This window comes from Salarias fasciatus (assembly GCF_902148845.1).
Source record: "Salarias fasciatus chromosome 23 unlocalized genomic scaffold, fSalaFa1.1 super_scaffold_20, whole genome shotgun sequence".
Taxonomy (NCBI): Eukaryota; Metazoa; Chordata; class Actinopteri; order Blenniiformes; family Blenniidae; genus Salarias; species Salarias fasciatus.
This window is the reverse complement of record NW_021941230.1, coordinates 11,859,105-11,883,617: the sequence shown is the minus strand read 5'-3', so window position 1 is coordinate 11,883,617 and position 24,513 is coordinate 11,859,105. Positions and strand designations below refer to the sequence as shown.

The 24,513-nt window shown below is 56.2% G+C and overlaps 1 protein-coding gene across 3 annotated transcripts; it reads right to left on the bottom strand.

The window, feature by feature from the left end:
- Positions 1-566: 566 nt before the first annotated feature.
- nbeal1 (neurobeachin-like 1) lies at positions 567-24,510 on the bottom strand. Of its 3 annotated transcripts, none has more exons than XM_030086309.1 (53): positions 24,486-24,510; positions 23,862-24,054; positions 19,520-19,611; positions 19,286-19,447; positions 19,128-19,209; positions 18,902-19,029; positions 18,571-18,653; positions 17,896-17,981; positions 17,451-17,811; positions 17,270-17,376; positions 16,795-16,881; positions 15,711-15,794; positions 15,317-15,415; positions 14,666-15,237; positions 14,452-14,584; positions 14,219-14,338; positions 13,817-14,126; positions 13,647-13,732; positions 13,471-13,560; positions 13,222-13,396; positions 13,002-13,135; positions 12,025-12,184; positions 11,845-11,947; positions 11,598-11,757; positions 11,178-11,336; positions 10,940-11,099; positions 10,729-10,817; positions 10,027-10,638; positions 9,369-9,544; positions 8,997-9,285; positions 8,612-8,920; positions 8,382-8,531; positions 8,143-8,300; positions 7,913-8,037; positions 6,119-6,245; positions 5,756-6,038; positions 5,578-5,679; positions 5,339-5,434; positions 5,133-5,257; positions 4,910-5,050; positions 4,688-4,818; positions 4,496-4,605; positions 4,292-4,409; positions 4,089-4,186; positions 3,857-3,973; positions 3,682-3,771; positions 3,496-3,605; positions 3,215-3,387; positions 3,034-3,128; positions 2,835-2,951; positions 2,580-2,741; positions 2,347-2,495; positions 567-2,264 (listed from the first exon to the last, which is right to left on the bottom strand). In XM_030086309.1, exons 2-53 carry the CDS (start codon positions 23,910-23,912, stop codon positions 1,967-1,969), a joined length of 8,334 nt encoding a protein of 2,777 aa, XP_029942169.1. In that variant the 5' UTR covers positions 23,913-24,054; positions 24,486-24,510; the 3' UTR covers positions 567-1,966. The 3 variants fall into 3 exon arrangements, with proteins under 3 accessions (XP_029942169.1, XP_029942171.1, XP_029942172.1); XM_030086311.1 differs by lacking the exon at positions 24,486-24,510 and having other exon boundaries at positions 567-1,382; positions 2,129-2,264; positions 23,862-23,912; XM_030086312.1 differs by lacking the exons at positions 16,795-16,881; positions 24,486-24,510 and having other exon boundaries at positions 23,862-24,148.
- Positions 24,511-24,513: the final 3 nt, after the last annotated feature.

Here is a 24,513-nt window from a genome sequence, read left to right as displayed (position 1 = left end):
CTTCTTTTCTTTCCTTTCCTATCGAAACTGTTGGTTCCCGTTCAGAGAGTGGAAGTTTAAACTGCTGGAATGCTGCTTTCGTTTGTATCTCGTTTCGGGACGGCAAGCTTCAGTAAAGTGAGAGGAGCTCTGTTTTAACACCACGCTGGGTTCAAGGCACTCCGTTTTGTTGCAGTCGTGGAAAAAAAAAGTCCTAAAGCAGTGGTATTCTGACTAGCGGTGCACCTCGGACTGGAATCTGAAAATGACATTTCCATAATAAAGTAAATACAAAAACAAACACGACGGGCGTGAACAGTCGAGGGAGGGAGACGACACAGACAGATGGAGGATTTGGCATGAATAAAACAACAACAACAAAAAAAAAAAAACAAAAAATAAAATGCCTCAGCATCTCTTCACACCGAGAAAACATCCACAACTGCTTTGAAACTCGTTCGCAACGCAGCAGGAGAGACGACGGACCGGGAGGGCGGCGGAACGAGGGCGACCCAGCCGAGCTGGAGGAAGACCGGCGATCGAGGACGGACACGAAGCGTCAACAGGCACGCCACGAACGAGCGGTATTGCTGTGAACACTGACATCTCTTGGAGCCCTTCTTGAGTCTGAACAGTCGGAGGAGTTTTTTTTTTTTTTCTCTCTCTCAGGTGTGCTGGGAGGAAATGCTACGCCGACTCATAAATAAACACGGAATTCAAGTAACTTAAAAAACATTCAATGAAGCGTGTGATGAACCTTCACGTCGTAGTGTTGTGACGATATATCTGAACATTAAAACCTGGAGGACAGACATCGCAAACTGGTTCCTACTGAATCTCAAAAGGCCCCCAAAAAAAACAACAACAAAAAAAAAAAAGAAAAAGAAAGAAACGACTCAAGCACACGTAGAAAAGGCAGAGAGGGTTCGGGGCGGGGATCGGTGGAGCCGTCTTACTGCATAAGGCCGCTGCGGGAGCAGCTTGGAGGTTCTGGCCTCGGCGGCGCCGGCCCGCCGGGCTGCGTCGAAGGCCGACGGGAAAAAGAGAAAACAAAACAAAACAAAACAAAACAAAAAAACTGGGCAGAAAGGCCACTTGAAACTATATAGTCTTGTTGGAGGAACAAAGTCCTGCTGTGGAAACACGACGCCTGCGTCGTGTGGCAAGCAGGAAAACACACACACACACACACACACACACCCGTACACACACACACATACACGCGCACGCGAGCTGACGATGGTAAACCAACGAGGCGAAGGTGATGAAGGAACACAGAGCGGGAATGTGAGGGTGGGGGTTCAGGGGTGGGGCCGGCTGCGCTCCTGCTGGGTGTTGTACACCGTCTCCCCCGAGGAGATCTGGGTCAGTCGCTTGCTGGAGCCCCACAGCTTCCGCGTGATCTGGGAATCGAGGAGGAGGAGGAGGAGGAGGAAGGAGTGGAGGGGGGAGGGGGAGGAGAGCAAGGGGGAAAGCGTGAAGTCAAAGGGAACAAAAACAAAAAAAAAAAAAAAAGGAGGAGGAGGGAGGTGATTCATGAATGAGTCTGGAAAGCAGGAAGGGGCGATGGCTCAGATCAGAGTATTCCTTCATCGACCTCCGGTTCCTACGGCGACGTATTTCACAGGTCAGCGTCCGTCCGCTGTTGGAGTATTAGATCGTAGCTACAGGGTTAATATGGCTTGAGTCTGCAGAAGCGTCGGTTAGAGTTCGGTTAGTTTCACAGCGTATCATCTCTTTACGGTTTGGAAAAAGCAAAACGTTCAAAACACAAATCGTAACGACACTTTGGGTGAAACAGCATCGGGGTTTCTCTTCGTCTCTTTTGATCGGCGGCCAAATGAAAGCGCGTGAGGAAGAGTGACGGAGGCGAGCAGAGGAAGAGTGTTGGTGTCACAGTAGTGGTTTGGAGGAATGTGTGGGCGACGACCATCCCTGAGAAGGAGAGGCGGCGGCGGCGGCGGCGGCGGGGGGGGGGGAGGCGCTGCTAGGGTTTGTGGGAGCTGGAGCAGGGGCTGAACACCAGCTGGTCGCGCTGGTGCAGCAGGCGGGTCGGCGAGCGCGCTCGGAGCGGCGCCAGCAGCGGGGAGGCCATGAGCGGCGAGCCCTCCAGGCTCTGAGCGATGTAGTTTCGCAGCGAGTTCTTTACCTCGGCCGGCCGGCCCACGCCCACGATGATCAGCTTGCCGTCGTCCAGGCCCACCAGGACCTGGCTCTGCTCCTTGGTGACCGACACGCAGCGCACCGGCACCCGCATGGCCATGGGCTCCACGCTCAGCGACAGGCTGCGGGGAGGGGGCGGAGTCGCAGCGTGAGGACAGACGGACGGCCGGAGGCCGGTCGGAGTCGAACGCCGGGTCGGCTTACCTGTACAGGTCCCGGACGGACAGGTAGCCCTGCTCGCTGCCGACGACCACGAACTCGCCCGAGACGCACATGTCGGTCACCTGCTCCTTCAGGGGCTCGCTGCAGAGGTGCTTCCCGTTCACCGAGTACAGGTGGAGGGCGTTCTTATCCTGCCGGGAGGCCGGACGCGTTCGCATTGAGCAGTGCGGCTCGTGGCGATCCGGCAGAAACGGCGTTTCTCCGTTCGGTCTCACCTTGAGCGTGGCCTTGCCCTCGACGCAGGCGTGCACCAGCAGGTGGCCCTCCCAGGACACGGCCAGGTGGAGGATGGACAGCGGCAGGGAGCTGTCGCACGGCGGCCGCAGGCAGCGCATGTACTGCCCCCGCCGCACCGTGTGGATGATCACCGTTCCGTCCTGAGAGAGAGAGAGAAAAAAAACACACACTCCCGGAGTCAGAACTGCGAAGAACTGAGGTCCGGCGTTTAAAATCTGCCGCCGCGTCTTCACCCTGGATCCGGACACGGCCATGTCCAGCTCCGTGCTGATCGCCACGCTCACGACCTCGTCCGTGTGTCCGTACAGCACCTGGACGGGTTTGGGGTGGAGGCCCGCGGGAGCGCCGCCCTGTGGAGTGGAGGACGGGGAGCGGGTTAGCGGCCTGCCGGGCGGCGGGTCGGACGCCGCCGCCGCCGCCGGCTCTCCTCACCTGCTGCAGCACCTGCCACACCATGCAGGTGGTGTCTCTGGACCCAGACATCAGGTGGATGCCGCAGTGGTCGGTTGACAGACAGGTCACGATGTCTGAGCGGGGCGAGAACAAAAACCCGGTGAGGGGAGAAGGCGGCGGCGGCGGCGGCGGCGGCCAGAACCCGCGGACGGGTCTTTACCCATGTGCCTGATGTGCTGCCCCACGGTCTTTCCTTTGACCAGCGACGTGACCCGGAGGCTGTTGTCCCAGTGGCCGCCGCTGAACAGCAGCTTGCCGTCGTGGGAGACCACGAAGAGCCCCGCCGTCACCTCCACGCCGGGGGCGAACGGCCCCGACAGGAAGCGCTGGGTTCTGGGTTGAGGTGAGAGAGAGAGAGAGAGAGAGAGAGAAAGAGAGATGCAACGAGGCGCTCTTCCTACACCGACACGGTGGAGAAGTGGAGAAGCGCGGCGCTCTCACTTGCTGCTGGACACGGTGGGGTCTTTGATGAAGGTGAAGTAGTTGGAGATGTTCTTGTTGTACGGCAGCCAGCCGTGCGTTCCCAGCAGGCAGTTCTTACTCACCGTCACCTGCAGGAAGCAGGAAGCAGGAAGCAGAGTCCAGAAACGCTCCGGCAGGGAGAACAGTCTGGACTCAAACGCTCACCATGGTGTCCGGGCTCCCCTGGGTGATGAAGGAGTGGGACTGGTTCTTCGGCACCACGGCCTTAACGAGCGCCACGTTGTCGCTGATGCCCTGAAACACAGCCTGCAGGTCAGCGGGAACACACACACACACGTGTGTGAAAAAGGGCGCGATCTGCGGCGAGCTCGGACCGAACCTCGACGAAGAAGGACTTGAGGTCAGTGAGGTGCTCGAACATGCTGAGAGGACAGGAGTCCAGCAGAGCCTTCCGCTTCTCCACCTCCTCCTGAGACAGGCGCACCGGGTGGGGCTCCTGAACACACACACACACACACACACACACACACACACACAGGAGAGCACACTTCAGAGCGGCTTTCATTCGCACCCGCCATCAAACCCCGCCCCCCTCCGGACGCCGCCGGCACCTTCAGCAGCTGGCACGGCGTCTGGCCGAAGTTGCTGATCATTCCCTCCAGGGCTTTGCGCTCCTTCTCGTCCGTGATGGCGTCCAGGTCCACCGCCCCTGCGGCAGACAGCCAGCCCGCCGTCACGCCGCGGTCTCACGAGAGGCGGCGGGCTGCTCCGGGGCGGAGCGCCGCCGCCGATCGCCGCGGGACGGACGCCTTACCCTCGTAGGTGCAGTAGTAGAAGACGTTGAGGGCCTCCACCGCCGCCGGGCCCCTCTGCTTGTAACCGAAGATCAGATCGATCCACTCGTGGAGGTGGGCCGACACGTACTCCGACTCCTGGAGCGGGAGGACACGGAGACCCTCAGGATTCGTCTCTGGTGGGAATAAATCCCCCCCGCGCGGGGGGCGGGGCGGAGCCTCACCAGAGCCTTGCGGTGCTTGTGGATGAAGTCCTCGGGGGACTTGGCCCACCGGGGCAGGACCACGCCGTTCACGCGTTCCTTGGAGATCTGCAGCCGGCCCAGATCGAAGCCTGAAGGGAGGAAAAACGATTGGAACCGTTTAGATGTGAGGCTGGACGTTAACATCAGGAGGCCGTCGCGACGAAGCGTCACCGTTTTGGTTCTCTAAGAATTCTGGGAAGTAGAAGAACTCGGGAATGAGCTCCTTCACGTCGTTGGGGTTGTCCATGAGCGTCTGCCACGTGGCCGGGATGGAGTGGAACTGGCGGTCGGCGCAGTCGAACCTGGACGGAGGGAGACGAAGACCAGCGTGAGAGAGAGAGAGGGAGGGAGGGAGAGGGAGGGAGAGGGAGGGAGAGAGAGGCGGGTCCTCACCGTCCGCTCTGCAGCTGGATGTGCAGCGAGGTGAACGGCTCCACCCGGATCAGGTAGTGCATGACGCCGGCGGCGTTGGAGTAGTGCGTGCCGTAGTGGAATCTGTCGATGGTGCCGGTCGGGTCCTCGAAGCTTTCATACCTGTGATGACAGGAAAAAAAAATAAAAGAATAAATCCTTCCTGCTGATCGCTCCTTCAAACCGTGCCAAGCGGGACTCGTACTTCTCCCTGACAGCCTTGGCGTTGCGCTCGTTCAGCACGGCGACCGGCTTGGAGAGGTCCCTGAAGACCTGCGGGTCCGAGAGGTCCAGCTCCTCCGAGGTGTAGTCCGCCAGGATCCAGGGGAACTGCACACACACACACACACACACGAGCGTTTAGTGAGGAGTGTGTGCGTACGGATGGACGGGGCGGCGTGCTGGACGTACCACCGGGTACTGAGCCAGGTTGTTGTAGGTTCTGCCTGCGATGGTGTTGAGCTGCATCAGGTAGTCGAAGTTGGAAATCTCCCGGTTCACCCATTTCTGGAAGGAGGGACAGAAACACACCGCGCTCGGTTTGGGTCTGAGCCTGCTGTGTGTGTGTGTGTGTGTGTGTGTGTGTGTGTGTGTGTGTGTGTGTGTGTGTGTGTGTGTGTGTGTGTGTGTGCGTGCGTGCGTGCGCTGACCTGTGTGAGTCCGGACGCCTTGAGGAGCTCCTGAGGCGAGCGGGTCCCGTACAGGCTGAGGGAGCGCAGCAGCAGCATGCGGCTGTACACTTTGTTTCTGGCCTGTTGGATTGAAATCGTTCCCGTCAGAGACTCTGACCGCCGAGATCCGGGGCGGAACGCCGACCCCGAGCGTCACCTCTTTCTTGAAGTTGAGGAAGTAGTTGGTCTGGTCGATGAGGAAGATCTCCAGGGCGGAGCGCCGCAGGTTGTACCGCCGGAGGTGGACCTCCCGGACCTGGGACAGGGGCCACTTGAAGTCGTGGCCCACGCCCTCCTCCTTCTCCTGGCTGCCGTCGTAGAAGTAGATGTGCTGCGTGGTGAGCTCCAGCCGGCCCGGCACCACGTCCACCACCGTCACCAGCTCGCACTCCTCCCACAGCACCAGCTTCTCCTTCTGCCCCGCCTCCTCCGCCTCCAGCCTGGAGAACAACCCGGAGCGCCTTCAGTCTCGGAGGACGTCCCCGCCCTTCGCCCGCGGCCCTTGCTCCCCGACACTCACTGGTTGCTGGCGGCCGCCGGGTCGTCCTCCGGCAGGTCCAGGATGTCGTCCTCCAGGTCGCTGACCTTGACCTGCTTCACGGCCTCCAGCAGCAGAGACTCGGGGTTCACGCGCTGCTGATGGACTCCTGGCAAAAAAAAAAAAAAGATTTACCAAATAGTAATCAGCTCTCCTGCACATGCTCAGTAGATCGACAATAAAAACAAGCTTTTCCTCCAGGACTCGGTAGTTTTAGTTGACAGTCACCAGAACAACAATCATCTGTCAACACAAATGTTTGTGCAGTGCTCCTGTTAATGCAAGACAACAAACTAGCAACAGCGCCCACTGGTGGCCCAACAGGAGAACTGCACCACTCCGTGGAAACGGACATCGTCTGCAAGAGCAAGAAAACTATATAATTGACTTAATTAACAGATAAAAACAGGGAGACTAAAATAAACCAGTCAGAAGTGATTTAGACTCTAAGGCGGGCTCTCGATAGAAAGTTCTCCAATAAGAAGTCACGTAGTCACGCGGAGGGCGGAGCCACGCGCAGAGTTCTCCAATCAGAGGTGAGGAGAAGCCTGATCATATTTTCACTAATTGAGCGAATTGAAGGGACTTTTACCGGAAAAATGTGGATTTTATGACAGAAAAACAAAGGCTGGCAAACTACAGAGCTTTTTAACCACGTGGAGCGACGACAACAGGCGCACGCGCACGAGGACGAAGGTAAACATGACGAGCTGCCGCAATTTAATAAGTTACAGGTGTGTTTTTTTTTACTTCTATTAGACTCACAATGTTCTGTAGAGTTAATTACAATTACAAGTAGGAAACAGACCGTTTGGATGACATGCTAAATATTATTCAAATATATTCAAACAAAAAAAAAAAAAAAAAAAGAAAGTTCGAGAAAACAAGTTTGACGACTGCTGGTAGAAACAGCTTCTTAGCTCCAGCTGACAGCAGAAAGCCCCATGTTATTAAAAAAACAAACGCTGCATGTCGACAAATAAAAATCCTGGACTGAACGTTATAGACTTTTGTGTCCAGGGTCTTACAGAGGAGAACGCTTTTCAAGGACTCCTCATAATCCTCATGTTAAATTAAAATAATCTGCCATTTATAACCCTGAACACTGCATGAATTATTTAAGATCTGTGGAGTAGAAATGAACTTAAGTTAAATTTAAGTAATACCAATATAATTTCTATCCTTTTAAACACAGGCGAAGTCTTATTGAAGCTACATTTTCACTTCACAGTGTTTAGAATTTTGCATTTGCAGCTTTCAGAACAGGAGCAGAGCTTCAGTGTGGATGTCATGTTCTCTTCAGGCAGGTCAGAGGTCAGCTGACATGTTGCGGTGGGGTCCTGGAGTTCCAGCAGGCAGCAGGAAGGTAAGGAGTTAACCAGGTAGTGTGTGCAGTGAGATGTTCCTGTTAATCAAGTGTGGAGTTCTGAAGCTTCATACCAGAGTGTTTCCTGGTGAACGCTGACTCAGTCCCGATGGAACTAGTTTGTTGAACAAACGGCTGCAAACCCTCTGAAGTGGTTCAACACGTGTTGCCACTTCTTTGAATCATTGGCAGAAAACTGACACGCGCAGATCATAACGGTTCCAGTCATCCAGTAAATAAATGGAACTGGTCTTATCACACACATCTCAGTCACTCCCGCCACCAGCAGGTTAAATTAGTGAGAAGGTGAGGCTGTTTCTCACGACGCCGTTTCTCTACTCTGGGAGTGATGGATGACAGACAGACTCGGCGAACGGTGAAAAGCGTGGACGCACTGGGCGGCCTCTTACCCAGGTTGTCTCTCAGAGCGCTGGCCTCTCGGTGAGGGTCGAAGTTGTAATTGCGCACCAGCTTCAGCCTCATGCGGGAGTAGTTTTCAGCGCTGGACACCCTCCAGTGCATTTCATCCTGCTGCCTGTGAATTGAAGGGAAAACACGAGCCGTTAAGTAAACGGTTCTCATTCATACGCCCGACATTCGCGACGTGACGGCAGGAGAGTGAACAGCCGAGTGTGTGTACCTGTCGGCCCAGGGCCCGCGCTCGCACACCAGGCCGCGGCGCGCCGCCTTCCACTGCCGCAGCACGGTGCCGCTCTGGCTGTGCTGCTGCTTCAGCATGCTGTTGTAGCGCAGGTTCTCGTGGCGGCCGCGGCGCGAGAACGGCTCCACGAACTGCTCCTGGAAGGGAGGCGGCGCCATCAGACACACACACACACACACACACACTCTATCAGGTCAGTGAAAAGCGAGCGGACGGACCTGGAAGCGGATCTTGCTCTCGCCCCTCTCCCTCTCCCTCTTGTGCAGGCTCAGCATGAAGGCCTCGTAGCACTCCTTCCAGTACAGAGCCATGGTCTCGTGGCCTTGGCTGAACATCTCGATTTCGTACTGCTTCATGTACGGAATGATCTGAAAGCAAGCGGCGGCGACAGGTCAGTGAAACTGGCGGCGGTGGCGCGTGGATCCGTGGAGAGCGGATCGCCCCGTACATATTTGTCGAGGTAGACGCGCCACTCGGGCGAGTTGCAGTACAGCTGGAAGTCCTCGAAGAAGGACGGGCTGCCGTTGGTGTCGGGCAGCTGCGGCAGGTGCAGCTCCATGTAGAGCAGGCGGTGCACTTTGGACAGCAGCGTGCGCAGCAGGGGGACCAGGAAGGAGTACGTCTCCTCGGCCTGCTCCTGGACGCAGCGCCGCAGGATGCCCTCCACTTTACCCAGCAGGTAGCAGGCCTCGTCCTGGCTGGACACCTCCTTGGTCTGGAGGATGCCGTTGAGCTTGGCGGTGGCCATGGCACACACCTGGTGGGGGGAGACGCTGCTGGGTGACTGGAGCCCAGGAGGAAGGGGGGGGGGGAGAGGGAAGGAGGAGGCTCACCTCGGGGTCCTCCTGAGCCATGAAGCCCAGGAGAAGCCTCAGTCCCACCTGGGACAGCTGGAACCACTGCGTGCCGGCCGAGTACCAGACCATGAGGCTGTCCATCAGCGTCACCGTCTCCTCCAGCACCTTCTCCGTCCACAGGGCCGGGTTGACCAGGCCCTCGGCCTGCAGGAAGTCCTGCACCACGTGCAGCAGCCGCACGGCGTTCTCCGTGTGCTGGGGCAGCGTGGCGGCGGACGCCTCGCGGTTGTCGCTCACCGCCCACTCCAACATGCGCTCCATGAGGCTGTGGGGACAAACACGAGGAGACGCCGCTGAGCGCCGGCCCGTCCGCGGCGGCGACCGGCGCCGGCGGAGACCCGGACGGACCTGAGCTTGATCTGGTCCACGGGCAGCAGCAGCTCGTTGGCCGTGCCCAGCTTGGTGAGAGCCGAGAAGACCTGGCCCCGCTCCAGCCACGCCGAGTCGTCGGAGCCCTCCACGCCACGCCACATCACGCACAGCAGGATCTCCAGCAGCATGCCGCACAGCTCCTCCTCCGCCCGCTAGGGGGCGACACCACACCACACACCGTTACTCACCTGCTTCCTGACATGATGCGTCACTGCTGAGGGCTGAAATATTCACACTTAGTCTCACATTCTGGTACATTGATACTTCAGGAGCAGAGAAGATTAACTTTGAATTCTTCCTTCGATGCCAGGTGCAGCCCTCTTTAATTATTCATTTCATTTTGTGAGACTTCACCACAGTTTATCCAGCAGAGAGATTTCTGTTCTCTCAGGAAAAGGCAGGTGTTGAGGAAGAGTCTCGTTTCTCCTGGATTCATCTAAATGCCTTCAGGCTGTTACTGACGAGGACAAACTCAGTCAGCTGAATCCAGGGAACTTATGTGTCTTATGATCCTATTCTATAAACTCAAGTTGGAGACATGCTGCGTCTGAACGAGTTTAAATGCACGTTTCAAGATATAAGAGTTAAAATATTTAAATTCAGAAATACAGATTGAGATTCAGCAGCTCCTCACCTCGGCGTTGTTGAAGGACTCCCCCAGTGAGATGTTGTCACTGAACAGGAAGCTGTCTTCTGGGAGTGACGAGCTCGTGTCTCGGTCTCCGGCGCCGCCCGGAAACGGCTTGGAGGTCTCGACGGGCGACGGCGTGCTGGGCACGCTGCCGGGCGTCTGGCTGCCGCTCTCCCCGCCCTCGTAGGCCTGCAGGTGGGACAGGTCCAGCGACAGGCCCCCCGACTTGCCCACCACCCAGGGCTTGGCGTGGAGCTGCGGCTCGGCGGAGGCGGAGGACGACGGCGTGTCCAGCAGCGAGATGACGTCCCCGTTGTCCAGGCTGTCCACGGAGCGGGTGTCCCCGATGCTGAGGCGGTCGTCGTCCAGGCGGCCCGAGCTGCCGGCCCGGGTCCTCCGCTCCAGCGGCAGCTCCAGGCGGTGGGAGCCGCCGCCGCCGCCGCCGCCGCCCCCGCCCCGGCTCAGGTCCAGGCTGCAGGTGCTGACGCTGTCGGAGCCGCGCAGCGGCGGCGCGCCCTCGCCCCGCAGGTACAGCCGCATGACGGTGTCCTGCCAACACTGCTGCCTGCAGATCTGGACGGCGGCGTCCTGCTGGGACTGCAGCAGCTGGTAGACCTGCGGGGGGAGGAGGAGGAGAAAAGCCACGGTGACGACGGCCGCGGGAGGAACAGGTCTGCCGGGGATCACACCACGATGTCTTCTCACCCTCTTGCAGACGATAAGGCGAACGCTCGGCCCGGCCCGGTGGGTGAGCTGCACCAGAGCCATCAGGTCCTTGTAGTTCACCACTGGATCTGCACATCACACACAAACACACACACAATGAGAGCGGCTTTCTGATCTGAGGCCGGATGAAAATAATTCATCGGGTGATTCAAACGCGGGGCTCTGCAGCCGTGTGAGACGGGACCCTGACCTGTGTGGAGGACCTGGTTGAGCAGGCAGCGGATGAGCGTGGGAGTGATCTGGAGCTCGGAGAAGAGCAGCGACAGGCCGGAGTAGCCGGCCTCGCGGAGCCGCAGCCGCTGCTTGTTCTTCTCGTAGACCCGGTCGCAGCGCAGCATGCGCTCGAACAGCTGCACAGAGGCGGAGTGGACTCAGCTCGGCGCGCCCCGACGGCGACGCCGACGGTCCGCTTCCCGTTCGCGTCCTACCTTGAAGACGAGCTCTCGGAGCCGGTCCGAGTGTTTGCTGTTGAGCAGCAGGGCGTAGCAGGAGTCGGCCGCCCCGGGCTCGAAGAGCAGCAGGAAGAGCTGGTCTCTGGCCGGACTGCTCTGGAGGAGGCTGAGCAGCAGCTCCAGGACGGCGCACAGCTGCGGCACAAACACACCGTCATCTCCCTGGAAATGCTGCTGCGTTTTTCATGTTTCCTAAGTTAATTGACAGTTGGATGAGAGAGGAGGAAATGGAGGAAACAGGAAGCTGGTGGGCTTCCTGAGGTGTCAGGATGAACTGCTTTCCAGGTATCTGGGTCACCTCACAGGCGGACGCAAATAACGGCGTGGCCGACTGGGGATTTTTGACAAAACTCAAAATGTGCCTTCTGGCTTTCCTCCACGAACGTCTGCAGTCACCTGGTCTTCGTCTCCAATAGCAGCGATGTATCCCAGGATGCTGTGCGTCTCCTCCTGTGACATGCCCTTGCTGATGTAGTATTTCATGAGGCTGCAGAGCGACGCCCGCACGGTGCGCACGTCGTCCTCGCTGAGGTCGCCGTCTTTGTTCGTGTTCTTCCTGGAAGGGACGGGATGGAGGGCGGAGGTGAAGGTTCGCTCGCAGATGTTAGAGGAACATGTTCGAGCTTGTGGGTCGGAGTCTTACCCATAATACATCCGCATGGTGTCCAGCAGAAACTGAACTCCGTACTTTTTCCTGAACAGCTTCCTGTTGTCTTTGATGACCGTGGACATGTACTGGATGTGACCTTCAAAAGAAGGAGATAATGAGGCTGGCGTACTCCTCGGGGAGTGAAGAGACCGCGCACGGCGGTGCGGCGCTCACCGATGCGCAGAGGGAAGTCTCCTTTGTTCCAGATGTTGAAATTGAAGAGCAAGTGTGTGTGCAGCTGCTGCAGCAGGGCCTGGTTCTTCTCGTACGTCACCTGCTCGATCAGCAGCTGCACGGCGACCAGCACGCTCACGTCCACGTAGCCCGCCGGTATCTGCAACACAAACAGCGCGACGTCGGGCTTGGCGCAAATAAGCATGCAAAGCGAGGGCCAGCAGGAGCGACTGGATCCGGATCATGGAGATAAGGAACTTGAGGGGGGGAAAACAAAAAGGGGGAAACACAGAGGTTTATCTGGGCGTGGTTCTGTGGTTCTATCGCTGCATCTGGGACATTTCCATTTGATCTGAGTCTCTGTGGAGGTGTGAATTTCTACTTCCTCACCAAACAAATAAACACAGAGGCACTTCGACCAGACGAAAGACACCGGAGTGAATGAGAGAGGAAGAAATCCAGGTCTGCATGCTAGAATATAAGTGTCCCTTTGTATGAGAAGCAAAATGGAGTCAATCAGAGACTCTTAAGTCAAACTAATCCAGTTTGAATGGGCTGCAAAACAAAAGAGGCTTATGTCCTCCTGGCATGGTCCGAGTCTCATGAATGTATTCTCTGAAATGTATTCTATTGTGCACACATGGCCACAAGTTTCTTCCAGAGCTTAAAGCTGCGAACGATCTTTAAACTTGACAATGTTTCAAAAAGAAAAAAAATCGCAGGAAGAAAAATCTCACATGGAGCCGAACAGAAGTGAGATCCACACACATCAGCAGGCCTGAAGGTGGAGCAGGTTTACTGAAATGTTACCCAGCTAATAAATACATGATACTTTAGCTGCCATCAAAATTTAGAAAGAGTGACGAGCCCCGAGTGAAAAAGTCAAGCTGTTGAGCCGTTTTGAAACCCGACGATCACATCTGAGCAGGAAGAAATGCTGCCGTCGACGTGTTGTTGACGGACGCTGCAGTCCAAACCTTCTGCAGCAGCGCTCCGAGTGTCCCGACTCCGTGCGAGTGCAGCAGACCCTCCTGGTTGATGGGATGCCTCTGCAGAAAATGTTTCAGCACCAAGAGGAACGTGGCCACCAGATTCTTCTCCAGGCGAGCCTCTGCGACACGGAAACACCGGGAAGCCTTTTTAACAAAGCCACAGAAAGAGAGAAAAACCAACAGTAGAGGCTGTAACTCTGCACACCTGAAGCCCTGTTTGAGGGGAGAATGACCCAGTCTCCGTCGGCCGGGGTGGACACTTCGGGAGTGATGAAGTCCGATCCGGCTGCCGGGTCGCCGCTCTGGTCCGGGGTCAGCAGGATCAGCTGCTCCAGGATGGGGAACAGCACCGGTACCCCGCCCACACAGTTGATCATGTCCTGCCAGAGATCGATCCGAGCTCTGATTAACCGTCGATCCTTCAGCGGGTGGAGAAACGAAGCGTCGGACGCACCTTGATGTCCCAGTTGACGACCTTGTTGCCCGTCAGGCGTCCGTGCAGCGTGTTCGGAGACAGGTCCAGGCAGATGGGGTTTCTACACGCCTGAAAACAAACAGCAGTGCGTTTCACAAACGGGATCGGGTTCCATGTGGAGCCGGTCTGGAAAGCCGTGAGCGAGTCCGAATCACCTTGGGCGAGTAGTGCAGAAGCAGTTTGGTTGAGAGGTCACCGAGCTCCGACTCCTGGGCCTTAAGCGGCGAAATGCAGTTTGGACCTGCGCAGGAAACAAGAAGAGTTAAAAAAAAAAAAAAAACAAGTCTCCTCACAGGAAGTGTGATGGAAAACGTCGCACGCTGACCTGCGCTGCAGATGGCCTTGATGTGGCTGGGCTGCAGCGGCTCGTGGAACACCATCACCCCCCCCATCTGGCCCTGCAGCGACGTGGGGCTGCCCCACTCGCTGTCCTGGGTCCCGGCCGAGATCAGCTTGGTCACCGACTCGGGCTTGCTGCCCAGCAGCCCCCCCCAGGTCTGCGGCGACAGGATGCCGCCCAGCGAGGAGCGGGTGGTGGGCGTGGTGGCGGAGGAGAAGGGGGGGTCCGGGATCTGGGAGGGCGGCGGCGTGGTGGTGCGCTGTCCGGCGGAGCCGATGCAGCAGGAGGTGAACGGCTGGAGGACGACAGACACGATGTTCAAATAACTTTTAGAGATTAAGAAGAAGAAGAAGAAGAAGAAGAAGGGGGGCTGGTTGATGACGTCACCTCTGTCATGATGGGGTATTTGAGGGGGGCAGATAGTTTCTGCTGTCCGTCCACATAAATGTAGACCAGACTCTGTCCAAATGGCCTCTTCCCCGGTATGTGCACCACACCGATGCTGTGCTGTGGATCCAACGTTTAAACATTAAATATCAACACGCAGTCATTACTGTACTCCTATGATTCCCGTTTACGCAACAGGAGTCCAGGAAGCGCCGCCGTCTGGGCCGACTCACCCACAGAGAGTCACAGAAGCAGTAATCCGGAAGCATGACGGTGACGTATTCCTTCTTGGTGCACACGGCCACCACCAGCACGCCGGCGGCGCTGATGAAGGCCTCGAAGCCGGTCCCCCCGGGGGTGAAGAAGCTGCAGGGGGCGACAGGAGCGCGCGTTTCATCTGAGCGTCCGTCCATACGAGGGACGGGACGTCTGAGTGTCCGATCTCACCTGTACAGCTGTTTCCTCTTGTCCTTGCTGGGCGGGCCCAGCTGGTCCTGGTCCAGAGACAGCCAGGCCAGGAAGCTGAAGGCGGAGCCGGGCCAGCGCTGCACCGTCGGGACCACGATCCCGGCCATGCTGGGGGACAAGTCAAAGTACTGCATGGCGCTCTCCAGGCCCTGCTTGCGCACCATCGCCAGGAGGGCCTTCAGCGCGGGGCCCACGTAGGGGTGGGCCTGGCTGGACTCCGGAGGCCTGAGGAGACGGAGGAGTCCCAGCAGCTCCCGGGCGCTCAGCGACTGGGAGCCCAGCGAGCCCACCAGTCCAAACAGGCTCTCGGCGCAGGCCCGGTGGAGCCGCTCGTGGCGCTCCAGAGCGGCCAGCGCCCGCATCACCATGGCGGCGTTGACGCACGTGGCCCGGGTCTGCCGGTTCAGGCAGCTGAGGCGGCGAAGCCAGTCGGCCGTGAAGAGCTGCAGCTCGGACGAGTCCAGCTCGGGGAGCCACTGGGCCAGGAGCAGCAGCGGCTCCACGTTGCTGATTCCCAGCAGGCCCACCGAGGTGTGCTCGCCCTCCACCGCCTGGACACACAAACACACGGCCAGACTTAAGACGGCGAAGCCTCTGATGTTTAGAGATAAAACCTGAAGCGTCTCCTACCATGTTCATCAGCTCTTTGAGGAGATGTCTGGACGGCTGGCCGAGAGACGTGAGAACTTCGTACAGGTGATTGTAACCGATCCGCTCCTTAAAAACCTCCTACATGATACGGAAAGACACTACGTCACGTCTTCTGACCAAACACACACATCAAAGTGAATGAACAACCTGTTCTACATCGCTGGCTTGTGGTGTACCTCAAGGTTTATGTCTGGGGCCCCATTTATTTAAGAAATATGTCATATTTGTGTGATATTGTTCTGGTAGAAAGTATTCAAGCCACTTTTTGATTCATCCTTGATTTACATGCACTGAATAGTCCTAGATTCATTTATTTTTTTTAAGTCAGAACACAGTTTCACGTGGACATTTCAGGACAGAGGACGGGCGCCACCTTTGCAGCTGGTGACTTGTGCATCACTGTTGTCAGGGCTTTGATGGTTGCTACAGCAAGGGAGTCGAGTCGCCCTTGAAACACCTGAAAGAGACACACACCTGTCAGTTTCTCGGAACAGCTCACACTTCGTCCTGTTCACACACACACACACACACACACACACGACTGAACACAAGCGGAATCTCCTCTTACTCCAGATGGAAGTTATTCGTTTGAGCAAAAAGCATGCAGACCATTAAAAGCCACAAAGTTTATAACAGTCAAACTTATTTCACACCCCAAGAAAAAACAAAACAAACCCACATGCATCACATTAAGAAGGACAAAAGGATAAAATGGAGGCTGGAGAAGAGGCCCGAAGGACTGATTCTCAATTAGTGTGAAAGTCAGTAAAATCAACTGGTGATGGTGACACTCTGGTTCGTCTCGTCTTTCTGCTCCGAGTCACGTGAGATGAGGAGACTGAAGCAGGAAGCTCTCGTGGTTTGGTCAAGAGATAAAGAAAAAAACCCTTTTCTCCCGCTGAGGCAGAAAAACACACACACACACACACACACAACATGCAACCCATAAAAACACAAGCCACATCGACACATCTCCGTCCAGCTCCGTCCCGCTCGCGTTCAACCTGACAGAGAGGCTCGGACCGGCTGGAGAGGGACGGCGGCGGTCAGACCGTGAAACCCTGCACTCCGTGCACGGAACAGCACAAAAACCGGGCCGTGGTGACAACATTCCAGTGGAGCCCGCAGTGTGTCGCAGAGAACCGGGACGATGCGGAAGAGGAGGGGCGGGGGGGGGGGTTTCAGGACACTCCACAGCAAGACGGACAGACTTCACTGCATCGAGTTACGGCTGGTCGCCGTGCAGGTGTGTGTGTGTGTGTGTGTTTATTCACACATTGGCGGCTCTGCGAGCTGGACGAGGACACACCGTCTACCTACTGGGCTTGCTGTGGAGTGGCCACATGGCAGCGGCGAGGTGAGGGGGGGGGGGGTGGCGGCAGCAGCAGATGTGGCAGGATGTGGGGGGAGGGGGGGGGGGTCAGGTGAGGGGTGGGCGGGGCTTGTCTCGCCGGTACCTGAGTGTCCCTCTCTCCTGTCAGTAACCTGTTGTTGGTTATATCTTTCTGGTCCTTGTCTGCCGCCGTGCACCTGGCATTAACCAGCTGACACACACACACACACAAACAAACACACACACACACACACAACACGTCAGAGAAGATGAGGACAGGGCGTGAAGGGGGTGGGGTGGGGGGTGGGGGAGGAGAGATGCTGTAAGTAGAGGAGAGGGTGGGAGGTTAAAGAAGCCGTGGCGCTCTGCGGCGGCCGCCGTGTGGTGGAGGCGTGGCCGTTTGCTGTGTGGAAGCAAACATGCGAGGTGGGCAAAATGCTTCCTGTCACACCGAAACCGTCACTTCAACACAGAAAACCACGAGTTCAGAGGGGCGTCTCCAGTAAAACGGCCTGCCGCTGGTGTGGGATCAGTAGGGGTGACTGTGAGAGACCTCCTCCGTTTCATCAAACGCTGGACGGGATATGAAGGATCTTTACCTTGCTGTTCTGCAGCAGTCGAGTCAGATGCTCAAAACAGTTACTGTTGAGGAAGATGGCTTGAAGTACTGGCCTGTCTGAACACAGGAACATGTCCCTGATCGTGTCTGGAAGAGAGAAACCAGACGGATTAGATCCGTTTATAACAACGATTTGGTTCCAGGATTAAAAAAAGTCCAACCGAGCATGTGGACTTGCAGCGCCACAAATCGGCTCTCCCAGTGTCGGCCCAGTGTGGGGACTCGCCCCTTGGCTTGCTGCTGCTGCCGGGCGGCGACCACGGCCGCCGGGTCCGAGTTCAGCAGCTTGAAGTAGTTCTCCAGCACCGAGGCGATCTCCACCTGCCGCTGGTCGGAGCTGGAGGCCAGCAGGCGCTGCACCACCTCCCGCAGGCAGCCCAGGGTGAGCAGCGCCTTCCGGTCGGGGGCCTCGCTGTCCCAGTCTTCGCCTTCGTCCGAGGAGCCGCTGCCGGTGGAGCAGTCGGCCAGCACCCGCATCAACACCTCCATGGTGGCCGGAGAGATGGCGAGGAGGGAGTTCCTCTGTGGCAGAGAGAGAGAGAGAGAGAGAGAGAATGAGGAGGAGGAGGAGGAGGGGAAGTGATTCTCTGGGTTCCTCAGGCTCACCTGGTCTCCAGCCACGATGGCTCCGAACAGATGCAGCAGGCAGCATTTCAGACTCTCCTTGAGGTGCTCGCTCTCCTGGAAGCACTCTGAAAGCAGGACACAAACAACAACATCTCAGCATCGCCACAAAACATCTTTTCACGCTCAAAACAGGAGACGAGAGCGATCATCGTTCTGATAAGAAAGGGTAGGAGTTAGTGCAAACACACACACACACACTCACACGCACACACACACACACACACAGTGCTGCCAGTGACCTCTGAGTCACGGCGGCTCCAGTCATCCATTAACTCATCTGTCAACACGCCTGATCTGGAGTTCCAGCTCCGAACGGCGTCGCTCAAACCCTGAAAACCTGCCCACTCTCAATCAAACTCTGGAAACAAAAGCACGCCAACAGAAAGCGAGACGCCCACGGCCGGTCGTGGTCGGGCGCCGGATGTTATCTGGAACCGCAGCAGCCGCACACGTGACGGGAGGAAGAGCCGCCAGCGTCGCTGGAGTGGCTCCGACAGCGACTATTCAGAGCGCGCTCATCTCCACGTTCGGCAAGCAGACCGGGCAACACAAAGAGGGGATTGAAGAGGACCCGGAGAGGGAAGAGGAGGAGGGACGGGGAGGGAAGTGAACCGAGGACTACTTCCTACACGGCACCTGAATGAGGGAACTTACGGTAGAAGAAAGGAACAAACTCAACGGTGAGCGGCGCTGCCTTGTACTTCTGCCTGCTCCTCTCCACCGTGCCCAGCTGCTCCCTGGAAGACAAGAAGCACACGGGACAGCGTGAGGAGAAGCTGGTGGAGCCCTCCGTTATTCAGGCCCCCTCAATCCCTCAGCTGAGAGTCAGTCATTCTGAGCGGCGCAGCATCTTTTCCTGATGGCTGCTGGGTTTTCACCCCTCAAATCAATGGCTTTAAATCAAATGCGCTACTCACTTGCTGTGTGTGTGTGGGTGTGTGTGTGCGAGATCAGATGCGCTCGGCGGTCGGCTGGCCGTGCTCACCCGCAGGTCCGATGCCTCCAGTTGCGGTACGGGTCGTACAGGCTCTCGCAGAACGCCAGCGCGTGACGGACGAACTCTTCGGCCTGACTCTGGTCCACCATCTCCTTCTCTTTGGTCTTACTCTTCAGCTAAATACAGCACACACACACACACACACACACACGGTGTGTGATTCTCTAAACCTCTTTACTGAGAAGAGTTTGTGTAAAAGAGGGAGGAGTCAGACCTGCTGGATGTAGAGCGTTGTCATGGTGATGATGTGATTGATATAGGAGCAGGTGCCGATCTCCTCCACATTGGACAGGTTCCTTTAAGAGAACACACAGTTTTCATTCATCCCCCCCCACCCAGGACTCCCTGGACTGGGTGTGTTCTGCTCCCGACCTGCAGATGATGATGAGGAACTTGAGCAGCAGCAGAGCCAGGTTCTGCTGCTCGGGCTCCAGGCCGTCCGAGGCCTTCTGGACGCACTGCAGCAGCTGGTGGCGCAGAACCTGCAGGATGTTGTCTGGGAGGAGCGTCAGCACCGGGGGAACCTCCTCGGGCCTGAGGAACGAAGCCCAGCTCTGTCAGACATCAATAGATTTATTCATGAGGCTCAGTTTTCATGTTCTCTACCTCGAAGGCAGCTTTTCGAAATCCACGTCGAGACATCGCTCGTAAGAGCTGATGAAAATCTCCAGCCAGAGCTTCAAGTAGTCTGGATCCCTCTGAGGAATGACAGGAAGAGAGTTTAGTGGTCAGACTGGAGATATGTCCTGAACTCTGTCTCTCTGATCTGAGAGGAAGATGGCAGCGGGTTGAGCAGTTGCTCGAGGCGAGGGTTCTATTGCTGGAAAGCCCGTCAGACGGCCTCGGGGACAAAGCCAGCGTAAACCAGGAGAGGAGGAATGTCTGGGCTGGGTGTGGGCACGTGTTCCATCTCCTCCAACGCGATGCACCTGCCGCGGTGCAGAACAGGCTGCGCGGCGTTTCCTGCATTCCTGGAAGGAAAGCCGGAGAGAGCGGCGAGGCGGCAGCGCCACAAACGGAACAAAAAAATCTCCATTGTTTACTACTCAGCCCAGACTCCAGGATACTGATTACAAACACACACCCTAATATCATTCCACACACAATCTCTGCTGACACTGACGATAATTAATGGGTGTGTGTTGCTGTAATTGCGTCTACAGGGCCTCATAAAGCTAAATGAGGAGCTGTTCTGCTGCACAGTCAACCTGCAGATCCACTGCGTCACGTCAGTCGTTTCCTCTTGCCTGAGCACACGAAAGTACAAATACCAATATCTTCACCTTCCTCTGTCAGACTGGACACAATGACTAAAAGAAGACGCGGCCTTTCACCACAGGGGACACAACAGTGCATGATTCTCCATAATCACTCGCTCACAGCCCCCCCCCCCCCCCCCCCCCCCCCCCCCCCCCCCGGGCCGATCCCGTCATCCACACTGTGGGCCATCTGGTCTGATGTAGGTCAAGGAGGGCTGAAGAGGTGATGAGCACAGATTACAATAACACCGGTCAGATTGTGGTGCGCAGGCCTCTCAATGAAGTCTCCGGGGAAGCGTTCACTCCGCGTTACGACCTTGAAAACATCCTCAAAGCACAACTGGCACCGGAGCATCTGAATGGACACATCAGATCACTGCCTGTGTGTCACGAGCGGAAAATCAGATCTTGAGAGAGAGAGAGAGAAAAAAAATAGAGTTTTCTCAGGATAGCAGTGCCATCTGGACGAAGAGAGGGAGAGAGGCTTCTGTGTGCGTGTCAGAGTGGGAAGAACGGCGCAGGAAGCCAGTGAAGTCATAGAGAGAGAGAGAGAGAGGGAGAGAGAGAGACATGTGAATGGAACAGGCCACGTGGAAACAAGAATGTCCTCTTTTAGGCAGCAGCTTGGGGAGCACAGATGCCCATTGAGGGTTTGGACTGTGGCAGGCGGGGACACACCCTCTGTTTATCCTCACACACACACACACACACACTCTCTCATAATGATCCACACTTACGAGCAGGATTCTCCACTTAAACAACTCAACAATCACGCTGTGTGTACAAACAGCTGCCAGCCGAGGCTCGCGTGCCTCCGCTGGATTCCCGTTATCATGTTCGGCGTCACGCCGGGCTCCGACGGCCTTCTCCCTAACCCTGTGGTGGCTCCTCCGACACATCAGCGGCGTGCGACACCGTGGGCAGAGGTGTATTTATAGAGGCCGGTGGGAGGGGTTAAAACCGCACGGCGCTCACGTCACCCTTATTCCAGGGATATACATAGCACAAAGAAAAACGTGAAGGCAGACAGTGACAGGGAGGAAGAACGCTCGTCTGGAGGAGCAAAACTTCACTGAGCTCACAGAAAAGATGGGCGAGGCGGGCCGGGAGGAGGCGAGGGTGGCTCTGCAGACCTCAACCACAAATCCCCAGTTTGTAGGTGACTAAACAGCAGCGAGGATTTCTCCTCTAGAATTAAGACACAAGACTCAACTTCAAACCCACCAGAGGGTGAAAAAAGCCTCCGGCGTCCGGCTGCTGAGGCATGTTCCCTGTGGCCGGGAATTAAAGGGGCTTTTCTGCAGCACACAAAGGCTTTAAGAGTGTAACTGGCATCCTCGAAAAGTCTATTAAACCCTCCACTTTCTACGACGAGCCGCAGTGAAGCGGCGTGTTGTTGTCGCCGCCGCACCAGCGGCAGCGAGCAGCCGGGGGACAACAGAGCGGCACCGACCAATGACGGGCAGCTGAGAGGATCTCCGGTTACGTAACGGTCTTAGCTGTCGTCTGTGACCTCTCAGCAGTCCTCGACTGCACGAGAGGCAAGCTGGAGTCAGACAAACGCAGGTTCGCTCAAAATTTCAGCACGGGACGACTGCAGTTTCTCTTTAGGGTCGAGCTGACATACTGCTCCCCAAGAATGCGACACGGCATCTGATCGCTGATCCCACAGCTGCTCCGACATCAATTCCTGCCCGCAGCGTGAATGTGCCAAGAGGACAGCTGCAGCTGAAACAGTGGGAAACGTGTACAGAGTGACGGAGTTCTACACACATCTGTCCTCTGCTTCCTCTTCGGGAGGAACCGGGCAGCGGTCAGGTGCAAAGATAAGTGATCAGCTGATGTCAACCTGACACACAGGACGAGCCGGTTCTTCTAGTCAGGCTCTCTGTGCTGTAAAAGCTCGGCCTGACTCCGCCACCGACGACACACTGTCAATCATTGAACCGGCTGAATGAATGGAGATCAGGTCCCAGAGGATCCTCGTCCAGTTCATGTCACATGACTACAGATTCATCGAACAGATCCAACATATCCTTGTAACCTTTACACACACACACACACACACACACACACACACACACACACACACACACACAGAGTGTGGAGACTCAACATGTACTTCAATGCTTCTCTCAAGATTAGCCGGTGGACCCTGGCTCTGAGCCAGGCTGTAATGAAATGATCCTAGCTTGCAGTAAAATGCTCAGTCAATACAAACACACACACACACACACACACACACGGCGAGAAAAGACTTCTCTGTCAAGAAGGCACCACGAGTATTAGTCTCTCAGTGTCAGCATGCGAATGCTACACTGCTCTTTGAGAGGATTATTTGACGGTGGATGTAAGCATACACATCCTTACACTTGTGTACGGTGTGTGTGTGTTCCCGTGAGGGATTAGTGTGGGAAGTGAGAGTGTGTGCTACTGCAGCCAGGCTCACGTGGGGAGCGGCTCAGGCAGGCCTGTTTTGATAGGAGGCCAGGACGCTGCGCGTGCTTTATCACCGAGCAAATTAAATCTAGCCGGCAGGCCACTGGAGAGGTGCTGTCGCTACTCCGCCGTCGCTCATTCATCTCCACTGAAGACGCAGCGCGTGCATATGGTGCAAGATTCCAGCGTGAAGACCCCCGGTTTGAATCCAGGTGGGGGTACTCTGTTCCCACAGGTCAAAAACCTGCTTTTGAGCTGAACTGATTGGTGTAGATTCCCTGTGGCCGAATGTTGCCGCTGCCTTCAACCTCTTCGATGACAATTCTGCATTTCAGGTCATCAAATCATTTTAAACGGTTGAGACGGGAACAACAAAAGGCTACAAATTCCACTTGATAACACGTCTCACAACAACCGAGACTAATGCTTGACAACATTCTGCACATATTTCAAGAGTCTGAGTGTCTGAAAGTCTCTCGGGTTGATAGTTTGACATGTTCTGGAGTGTTAGGGTGCAGAAATCATGTTTGAAAGGAGGACAGGAAACACTTCTGTCTCATCCCTGAAGCTCTCGGCGGACGCAGCAGGGTGGGAAACGCGCTCCTGTTATTGGCGACATGCGTCATGCGGTCTGATCACAATGCTTCAACGCTTTGATTAATGCGAGCCGACTGCAGCGGCTGGTGCTGCCGCCTCACAGTGAGAAGGTCTGGGTTAGAACACCGACAGCCCCTTTCTGTGTGGAGTCTGCATGTTCTCCCTGTGTATGTGCGGGTTTTCCTCCTACACTCCCAAAACTTTCACGTGAGGTTAAGCGATACTAAATTAGGTGTGAAAGCACGCGTGTGTGTTTGTCCTGTGATGGACTGGTGACCCGTCCAGGGTGTGTCCTGCGCTCGTCCGTAGTAAACTGGGATTAAGTCCAGCGCTCCGTGAACCCGACACAGGCTGCAGCGGTATAGAAGATTGACGATTGTAAAAGAGGCATCCCAGAGACATTTGAATATTTCTCAGTTACTTAAAGACATTCAAAATTTAGAGATGAGGATAATTACACTTATAGAAGGACACATTTGATGACAGTTGGCCTGTGGTTGATCTTGCGCACTAACTGGAGCCGGTCAGGAGAGAATCAGCTTCTCCCCCCTCGGGGGAGGAAATGCCATCACACCGTCCATTACTTCACCCCTTGACATTTTCCTGGAAACACTGCGGGCTGGTGGGACTGAGAGCGGAGGGATGGGGCTCACCTTGGTGCAGTAGAGCATCCAGACCTCGTACAGCCTCTCTTTGGATGCCATGGTGCCCAGTGAAGTGGACACAGGTCACTTCCCTGGGTGCTTCATGTCTACTGCTTCTTCTCCAGAGTTCAGCCTCATGACAGTGGAAAGGGAGGGGGGGATTATTCCATGTGCGGTCCACGGGGAGCAGGAAGGATTCCCACTATGAAGAACAACAACACAATTACAAATCATGGACGCGGTTTAAACAAATGGCGACTCCAGTCAGGCTGCACTTTGAGCCGCCGCTGCTGCTCCAGGCGGACCCGCTTCAGCTCCACAGCACTAACAAAGCCTCCTGCTCCGAGCGAGCCGCGACCGGACGCCCTCATCGCCCCGTTACCGACGGATATCTCCAACCGGACTCCTCTCTTCGACCTTACCTAGCCTCAAGCTAGCTGTCAAAAAAAAAAAAAAAAACCCTATTTCTCCTTCTTAAGCCCCGTTTCTCCTCCTCCTCCTCCTCATGTGGCACAACCGCCGCGTCCGCACGAGCCCGTCCCGCTTCCCCGGACTCCGGTGGAAACCATCGATAATCAACCAGGAGTGATCAATGAGGGCAAAACCGTCGATAAGTTGGAGAAGACCACTCACCTGGTGAAGGGACCAACTGTCACTGCTG